Source organism: Tetrao urogallus, assembly GCF_951394365.1.
Source record: "Tetrao urogallus genome assembly, chromosome: 2".
NCBI lineage: Eukaryota > Metazoa > Chordata > Aves > Galliformes > Phasianidae > Tetrao > Tetrao urogallus.
This window is the reverse complement of record NC_136814.1, coordinates 102,788,032-102,797,944: the sequence shown is the minus strand read 5'-3', so window position 1 is coordinate 102,797,944 and position 9,913 is coordinate 102,788,032. Positions and strand designations below refer to the sequence as shown.

The following is a 9,913-nucleotide window of genomic DNA, read 5'->3' as shown; positions in this document are numbered from 1 at the left end:
AGGAAGAATGGTGTTTCTGCTCTGGTTGTCTGGCTTCAGGTGAGGGGGGATGGAAGCACTATGCTGGAGATGCATCCCTTTGCCTCCCTCGAGGCCATTCCTTCTCTGAGCAGTGCTGGTGCCTCACCTTCTGAGTAAAGAACGTTCCCCTCACATCTAACCTAAATGTCCCTTCTTTCAGCTTAAAGCCATTCCCCCTTGTGTCCTACCACTACCTGCCTGTGCACACAGTCGCTCTTCCTGCTATTCAAAGCTCCCATCACGTACTGGAAGGCCTCTTGGCATTAATCCCACAGCTCTGGCCGTGGGTGCTCCGCTCACACCTGGAGCAAGCTGGGGTATAATGAGAGCACTAATGAGGCTGATCTGATTGCACTGGGCGAAGCTCAGCCTTAACGCCTTGCTGCAGTCTGTGGCCAGGTGGGTGACTGAGGCTGAACGAGTACAGTGTTTGCTGCTGGGTGAAACAGGAGAGGAGGGTACCCTGTGCAGCATCAGAACAGGGATTTGCAGAAAGCAGTGAATGAGCCTGCTCAGCGATGGCCCTCTTCGTGAAGCTGAACCAGGAACAGAAGAGTTTTTATTGTTATTGCTGAGCCGGAATTTCTTCCAGCTTTTAAGAAGAAAAATCTCTGAGCAAATCTATGCATGATTCTATTGGTGAACCCCTCAGCCAACTTCCCAGGGGGAACCAAAACAATTTCCAGGTACAAGCAAAGCAAACAGCCTGTGTCTTGTTTGCCCTACCAAGCGTTGCTGACTAGTGCTGAGTCAGACACCTTTGCACGTTGATGGTGGTCGCCCACTGCTTCCAGTTGGTCTGGATTGTTGCAGTAGGGTTGGCTGATACAGAATTACATGGCTTTCAGTAATCCTCATGGGCTGTTCAACGTGAGCCACTAAACCCAGCCTGCAGTGTTTAAAAGCTGCCGTCAAGCTCTTTAATACTTGTCTAGATACGCTCTGTAAGAACAAAAGACGACCTCAATGTACGTTAGCTCATTTCTGTTGATGTCTATAACAGATACTGCCTCCTAAGATCCAGACGCAATGTTCCACTGCCGAGGTATTTTGAGACGAGCTATATTTGGCTCATCTTTGTTCCCCATCCAGCTTTACAGCTACCAGATGTCGCCCTAATGAAACATCAAAGCCACGCGTGGCTGTACCTAAGTGCTCCCTGGAAGCGGTGTCCGGCGGTGAATTGTAGAGCTCCTGCTCTGCGATGGGAAGGAATTCTGACTGTAGGGCATAGCAGCTTTCATCTTTCAGACATCCTAACTTCCATTACGAAAGCAAAGAGTGACTTAGTGGCATTTTAAGGTAAAGATTCAAGATACTTTTTTTTCCTCCTAAATTATCATGAGCCCTTTTGGTCTTTGTTTAATAGTAAATTTAGGGGAATAGAGAGATGAAGAAGAAGCGGTCTTGATGAATAAAATCCAAAGTCCTTTTTCCAAAATGAGAATGGAAGTACTTGGGAAGTTGCTGAGCATTTAAACATTGGCAGTGCATTTAGGGACTTGCAAGAGAAACCATCTGGAATGAAAAGCTTTCATCCATGACTGGGATGGGAGTGGAAGTAATCATTAATGCAAAGGTATCTCTTGGTGACTCGTGACAAAATTAATCCAATCTGGATGCTGAATCTAGATCTATAAATATATTTATTATAATATAACAAGAACTTAACAGTAAACATAAACTATATACAATACCATTACAGATAACCCTGTTTTTAATATTATTCACAGAAATAGCCAGTTTTGTTCCAGTGTGAAAAATGAAGAAATAAGCTAAACTGGAAATGTCGAATGTGTTTGGGTCTTGCTGACAGGCAGCACCTCCTTTGGAGGCAGACGCACACCAACACTAAATTAGTCCTGCCCCAGGCAGTTAGAAACTTGTGCTCCAATCCTTAGGTTCACACTTGCACCCTGTTTGACATAAATACTTTAAATGACATACTAGTAGATAACTTTCTGTTGTGCTTATTATTATTATTTTTTTCTTTAAAGAATAAATAAAACAGCTGCATAACAAAGGCTGGAACCTCACTGTCAAAATGAGAGACTTGAGTCGCTGTAGAGCTCGACTCAGCTGACGTGAGCACTTTTTTCTTTAAATACTGCAAGATACAAATTTCTTTCTTTTATAAATGATTATTAATAAAATAAGATGATCAGCTAACCATCTGCATCGATTTCCCCGAAGCTGCAGGCAGTCTTCCCTCAGTATAAAAAGGCTAACGTATTTGGTATGAAATTCAACCAGATATTGACTGTAGGATCTCGCCCACACCCTGTAGAGGAACTCTTGCTTGAATTACCAGCATGGTGTTTGGCATTGGGTCTGCAAAGGCAAGAATGGGAACTTTTTTCCCTCTACTTGGGAAGAAATTGGACAGTCCTTAGCTTGGGGCTACTTTCTGTTGGTTAACCTTAAAAGTCTTTCCCCTGCCCCCTCTGGATCACCCAGTCCGTCTCCCATTTGATCCTTCTATGTATAAATTTATAAAGAATTTCCACATCACAATGCTCTCTGGATAGACAATATTTTAATATATATAAAAATATAACCCCTGTGCTGTGCATATACTTACAACTCTACATAGTAATCATTTAAAGTTTCTTATACTGGGCTTAAGTCTATGCATTTTTCTACCATGGGATTTCAACTTGTGTGTTTAAAATCTGTAAATAAGTATCAGGTAAGATTTCCACACTTATAAGGAAACTTTTTTTTTTTCTTTAAAAAAAAAAAAAAAAAAAAAAAAAAAAAAAAAAGAAGAATTATTAAGAATCTTCATAGACTTTACATAAAAGGAAGAGATAGTGGCAGGTGTCCCAAAGTAAGGAATTTTGGTGGACAGCCGAAATCGAATGTGTAGCCACAACTGGAGGCAACTCCTCCTCTGCTTGTTGGAAATGTGGAAATCCCACGCTACGCAGGGTGGGTGTCAACGTGATCCCAATCTGCAGAACTGAGTGCAGTTCAATCCGGAGAACGCCTCTGAATTCCAAACCTTTTCCGTGTTGCATTACTGGGCACAGAAACATCTGCTCAGCAGCGGAACTGGGAGGAAAACATCGGGAGCCCCAGCTGTGCGTGTGCCCACACAAGCATCCCTGGGAGCAGAAATCCGCACAGCCCAACAGACCTCCTTTCTCTGTATTACGTGGAATTGTGTTACCAATGGCTCTTTTCCCCAGCCCCTGCCTTGTCCCTCTCTCGGGCTCTGCTCCAGAGAACTTCACGTTTCACCTGATGGAAGACTGACATCAAGGTAAGCCATTCGTCACACAAGATTTCTCTCAGTCATTGGTATTGAAAAGCATGTATTTGTTAAAAACAAATGCAGGAATCAAAGTGGTAAGGACACTTTGACCTTTCAAATAGATTGATGCCTAAAGTGTAATAGTAAAACTAATCTGCACGGTTATTTTAAGAATCAAGCTTGAGCTCTAGAAGTAAAATGCAGATTTTTTTTTTTTTCCTCTCTTCCTCAGCTTAAAAAATATGTGAAATTCTATTGCACCTGGGTTGACCAAAAGCCGACGTCCAGAACAAGTGCCACTATAACATCTAGTGACACACTTGTATTCTTAAGTTACAATATCTTACATAGCACGGAGCTCTCTGCTCCTTGTTCACCAAAAGGTGAGGATGATTTTTCTACATTCAATGTAGACACTATTCAAGACTTTAGAGCAATATGTTCGCTGGCTGGCTTTGCTGCTTTTGTGATGAGTAGTAGCATTCTCTTTGCCTGCTTTCAACAGGAACAAGCAGTTCTCCGTCCGACTCCTCGCCCTGTCAGCCGCTCTGAATGTACTTCTTGATAACTACGCAGCCGTGTCGAAAAACAGGGCACGGCATGTTTGGGAGAAGTGTCCAGGTGTTTGTTTTAGGATCGTAGGCTTCCATGTTGCCCAGGGCAGGTCCCTCGCTGCTAACGATCCCTCCGGTGGCGTATATCTTTCCATCCAGAACCACAGCGCTGTAGTTGTTTAAAAGAAGAAAGTTGTGGTTAGTCATTGACCAAACGGGTGTTTTTACGCTTTGACAGCCCCAAGTGTTTCCGAACGAGGGGTAAACCAGGAATACATTTCTTATTTATGTAAAGCTGCGTGCATTTCTCTTCCCTTGCCCTCTTCTAAATAAATCCTTTTCATGTTCCTTCTAGGTGAGTAAGTGTCTGTACTTTGAACAACAGCAATGAACTCTGTTGTGATAAGACAAAGGGAAATGGGGTCAAGCTAAAAGAGGGGAGATTTAAGCTGTATATAAGAAAATGATTTGGTGCAAGAAAGGTGGTGAGGCACTGGCCCTGCTGCCCAAAGAAGCTGTGGATGCCCGATCCCTGGAGATGTTCAAGTTCAAGTTGGATGGGCTCTGGGAGGCCTGAGCTGTTGTGGTGGGCAACCAGCCCACAGCAGGGGTTGGAGCTGGGTGGACTTTAAGGTCCTTTCCAATCCAAGCCATTCTGTGATGCCTAAAAGGCTGCTAAGATGGTGTGCAGATCGTAAACTGCCCCAGCTTTCAAACCCATGTCAAGGTGGAAGAAAAAGGGGGGCATCGAGGCATGGTTCGTACAGTCAGAAAAAGAGGAAGGTGACAAATTCACTGCAGTGAAGAAGGGGGCCTTGGTCTCAGAATCTGGAGAAGGGTGGTGAACCCCTAAGTCTTGGTAAATTTATGTCTCTTGGCTGTTTTTGAAACAGTGGGAAGAAGAAGAACAAAAAGTGACAAAGGCAAAAGCCAGAGTACTTTAAGACTCAGGATGAACTGAGATTACAGCAGCACTGAAAAAAAAATGTTTCAAAAGAATGCAAAAGTCTGATGTCCTTGTGAAAGAAGCAGAGCTGTAGGTTAAAAATAAACCTGCAATGACAACAGTGAGGACTCAAATAAGCCTAGTCCCTGGATACCACCAGGAAATGGGAAATAATGAGAATCTTGTCAAAATAACTTAATCTGAAAGGAGGAGGAGGGTGAGAGAGGCTTGAAGTACTTGATTAGAGCCTATCCACAAATCAGCAGGGCCGGATGATACATAGCCCAGGGTCTTAAGGGAGTTTGCTAATGAACTTACTGAACCACTGGTAATTATTTTTGAAACGTCAGGGAGAAATTGGGAAGAACAAGGACTTGACGAAAACAAGTGTCATCCTGAAAGATGGCTCTGAAGAAGAACAAATCCATTTCCAGAAGAGGCAGAGCTGGAGCCAGCAGGGCTGTCCTGGGGCCTGGCGTCCTTCGTGGCATAGAGGGAATGCAGGCAGAGCTGCCCAGAAAATCCTGAATGAAACCACGTTTAGGACTAAGATATTTTTGGGGTGGGATGGAGGAAGACCCAGTGTCAGGAACGGGCTGCACTACAGCACAGTTTTGTTGCAGTGTTCTGTAATGATGTGCTTTTCCGTCCTTGCATTGTTATTCCTGAACAAAAGCAGAAGAAAAAATTATTAAATGGATGAATTCAGCAAATTTGTTGGGTTAAGCATGAAAACCAAATGCATGTCTGAAAAAAAACAAAACCATCCCTAAGATCTGGATGCAGAATCATAAATAAGGGGAAATGGTAAGAGAGAGCAAGTTGGGGCCTGGGGCATTTCATCAGTGCTGATGAATTGTGCCCATGAGGATCCCGAGCTGAATTGCAATTTACTGGTACAGGCACACCAATGTCTCACACCAGCTCAGAAGTCAACCCCTGGCTGACTGTGACTTGCAGGAGCCTGTCTCGTACCTGCTGCCCTCTGCCCAAGGAAGCTGGAAGGGAGCACTTGGCCTGGATGGGGACAGAGATGGGCAGAGGGAGCTCTGAGCTCAGAGGCCTTTCCAGTTCCTGCAGCAACTCTTCCCTGGGCTCTCTGTGTCCCAGGTCATCCTCAGCCTGGATTCTTCATTTGGGGTGACAGTGAGTGGGCAAACACAGCTCTTATCCTCCGCCTGGGCCACAGCACTGCAACCAACGGCTGCTGCCTGAGAACAGCAGTTGAACACTGCAGCCTCTGACGATGGTGCTGATGCTCTGGGGAAGAAATGGGTGCTGAACTCTACCCTCTGAAAGACTATGAATTTTTAATGGCGATGCGAGTAGCTTCAGCCCCTTCCAAACACAATTCCCACAGCTAAGACTGGCATAGCACTTAGCACGTGAGCCAAGCCTGGGAGCTCCTCCTGCTATCAAGAAATAGGCAGTTCTGGAGAGTGCAGCCAATACTTACGTGCGCAGGGGATGTGGAGATATTCAGGCACCTCCAGGGCTAAAGCAGGAGGCAGGTACTTAAGGTCAATTAGAAACTGAGTCCTAGATTACCGCTACTTTCCAATATTAGGGCAATCACTGTTAATTTCTGGGACTTTAGGGGGCAGGAAACTCAAGTGGGCTTCAAAACCCTAAGGAAAGTGAGTGGAAAGGAGAATGCTCATTGCTCTCTCTTCATTACTGTGACAATATTTCTTTTCTCCCTTCCACCCCATCGGCTGTAAAACCATCATTACCGAGGCTGACGTACGAAGAAAGAAATAATTACAATAATTAGGATGCAAGTTTATTGCTCGGTGCCATTAATACTGAGAGATAAAATGATTATGGGTTGTCAGAACCCGGGCAGGAACGAAGCTCCGCACCACATAACCTTGCTGTGGAAGACACAAACCCCCAGCAGCTCCAGAGCAGTGACCTCTCCAGCTAAAGAGCAGCTAGACCTGCTCCAGTCCAGCAGTGTGCCCTGGGTGAAGGTAATCGTCATTGGAATGGAGGTCGCTTTATCCATGCCTTCCAGGAAAATACGTTTCAGCATTTTGCAAATTATAGCCCTCTTTTCTACTCCCCAGATAATTACTGCTGTAGAGCCTTCACCTATCGCCCTGCAGCCAACTCACCCAAGGTAGCAACTGCGACTGCCCAAACCATAAGGACAACAGAGGACCACACCATGACTGTCCCCTGACACAGCCACCTCTAGTCCAGCCTGTCTGCTGACCTCCGTGAAGCTGTGCACCGTGATCCTAAGAGCATCTGAGTGAGGCTGAGGTACCTGAAAGGATGGTGAGTGTCTCAGCTTAAGCAAACAGGTGGCAGAGATGATCTCTGTGACAGCTGGCCATTCAACAACTTGATGGGTAAAATGAATCATTGACTTTGCTTTTTAAAAAGTATATTTGATCACATGGGATCACCAGCTTTGCTGTCTGCTCTGCCACTTGATGTCCCTGTGAACCCTCCCTGTATCACACTTTGGCTCCAGCATGGAGGCCTGGCTACAGAGCCAGTGGTGGAATGAGCTGCCATGGTTTGGTGGCACTGTTCCTCTGGAGGGTGTTGTGAGCCCTCTGCTTTTCATTAAGTCTCCTGATGGAGTTGCTGGGGATGTCCAACTCCTGGAGGTGTTCAAGGCCAAGATGGATGGGGCCCTGGGCAGCCTGATCTGATGAGGAGCAATCCTGCCATGAATGGGCTTTAAGGTCTGTTCTGTCCCAGTCCATTCTGTGATTCCACATCAGTGCCTCAGCTCTTGGCATTTGTGAGGTTGGATGCCTGGAAACTCCAGCTCCCACACATCTCTCTCGTAATACTGATGGCATTACAACAACACCAAGTTGAGGGAGTACCAGCGAAGTTTGTTCATTTTGTTTGTTATTGTTATTTTAAAATTTCCTGCTTAGTACGAAAGATCACATCAGCCTTATCAGGAACTCTTAGAAAAGAAAAGAAGAAAGAATCTTGTCTTGTCTGGAGCTGTGAAACAGATTTGAAGCAGCTGAATTAGCACGTTGTTTTGATTCACCAAGACTTAATATGTTCTGAGGCTGCAAACAAAGCTCCTTTCCTGCCTCACTTGTGCCTGTGTGCCCAAGGAGTCAATGATTTATTCAAAACAGATGCAAAAACGTTATTAAATATTATCAGATTTATCGATGGAATTTTGCCTGGAAGACGGAGAAAAATCTCAGTGTTTATTAGTGGATGAATTTCTTTCCTGCCCTCAGTCTTCACAAAGGTCTAACGGAGGAGGGCAGCTCTTGCTTTGCAGTGGACTGTCCCATTGAGCATTTGTGACATGGAGGGTGGTGAATCGTTGTGCTCAGGGTGCCGAAGCGCTGTCATGAGCTCGTAGCTTTCTGTGGTCAGTCAGCAGCTGGGCTGTTATGTGCAAGAAGCTCGAGCTCGGGCTGCCAGAGGTGTCAGCTTTACAATAAGACGGATAAACGAGGGTCCAGATTAGTCATGGGCAATTAGAAGGCTATCATGCCACTTCTTGGAGCAGGATTATTAGTGTGAGTGTTTTGGCCAAACTCCAGTTAGACTCTCCCGTACTCCGTGAGCACTTTCCCCTGCTAATGATCCAAAACCATTGTGTGGCATTGTTACTTGTTGCTGAAAACCAGCAATGTTTTATTCCAAAGCCCGCTGCACATCAGTAATGGCTCAAGTGCTCTGTATGTATCAGTTACGCCTTAATGCACACAGAAATCCTTCGTGTCGCAAGCTGCTGCAGCCATCATTGCTATTAGCCTGGTGCTGCAGTTCCCATCAGCTGTCTGCCTCACGCAGTCCCAGCCACACATCTCCTTCAGACATGCTGCAAGATGTAGGGTTTCCCTTCTGGCCCAACTGCAAGCGCTGCGTGCTGTGAGAGCGGCGCATCTGTGGCCTCGAGACGTGCGTGGCCATTAAGGAGCTGTGTAATAACATCACTGGGGAGCAGCTGCCCACACGAGCCGTGATCTGACCCAGCAAGCACCCCAGGTCACTGCAAACTTTGCGACAAGGAAATGAATCAGCCTGCAGCCAGTGCCATACATCAGCAAGCACAGAAGCCACCGTGCTTCAAGAACAAGGGCTTATTTAGAAAGGAGAGGAAAAAAATAAAATACATCCACAAACGAACCCTGTTCTTGTTGTACTTTTCAGCCCCGCTCTAAGTTTTATTAAAGATTTCCATTCGGCAGAACCAATCTAATAAATCTTGCTGGTTAACAGAGGAGGAGGAGGAAGAAAATGCTTTTCTGGTACCTACTGGGAATTGCTGGTACTAAATTAGCTGCTCTGGAATTATTGCTGGCACCACCACGCTGCCGCCGTTCCCCCGCGGAGGATCGCTGTAGCGCACTTCTGTGTGCACGCTGCCTGCATTCCAAGCAAGCAGGAGACGGAATTTTTAATGATACGCTGGCATGCATTCTGTATTCTTTTTGCTTGTGGAAAAATAACCCCTTGAAGGGCACTGCAGGAAGGAACAGCCCTGACCCACACAGGGAGGCTGCCCAGCTCAGGCCCCCATGTACCCTTCAAGGTGCCCCGTCAAGACACGGGCCATGGCATTTTAGCACGCTTTGCCCACTTGGCAGCATCCCTCAATGGGTTGATTCTAGGTCAACATGAATTTCAGGTGTTCAAGAAACATGGAGACGTGGCACTGAGGGATATGGTTTTGTGAGCAACATTGGTGGTACGTGGTTGGACTTGATGGTCTTAGTGCTCCTTTCCAATCTGAGAGATTCTTACCCACTTCCACAAGGCCAGGCTCAACCTGAAACTGGGTGCTCAGGAGAGGCGTGAGCTGGAGATTTGAGCTGTTTATTTTTAGTTTTTCATTAAGAGCAATTTAGCTGGATATTAAAACAGTTCCAATGGACCTCTCTGTTTTCACATGTGCTACGCAGGGAATACCACGTGCATTTATCTTCCCCGTTGTCTAAGCAATCCCACTTATCATGTAAAAGCAGTGCAGCTAAGAACAGAGGTGATACGGTCAAGATTTTCCCAGCAAATTTGGTGGTGTGTGATTCCTGTTGAGAGGAGATCAATAGCACACGGTTAATTTTTAAGTTATGTTGCTGCTTTTAAAGCGTGTTTTTGTGATCCCGGCTAATGAGAGGAATGAGGAATTTGTAGACT

At 45.6% G+C, this 9,913-nt stretch overlaps 1 protein-coding gene across 1 annotated transcript in view; it reads right to left on the bottom strand.

Moving 5' to 3' along the window:
* Positions 1-3,816: 3,816 nt before the first annotated feature.
* KLHL29 (kelch like family member 29) overlaps positions 3,817-9,913 on the bottom strand; it is a gene marked incomplete at both ends in the record, with an annotated part of 244,358 nt that continues 238,261 nt past the window's right edge. The window contains one exon of the mRNA XM_079550118.1: positions 3,817-4,000. Coding sequence (XP_079406244.1) covers positions 3,817-4,000 — 184 coding nt within the window. The remainder of the gene's footprint in view (positions 4,001-9,913) is intronic.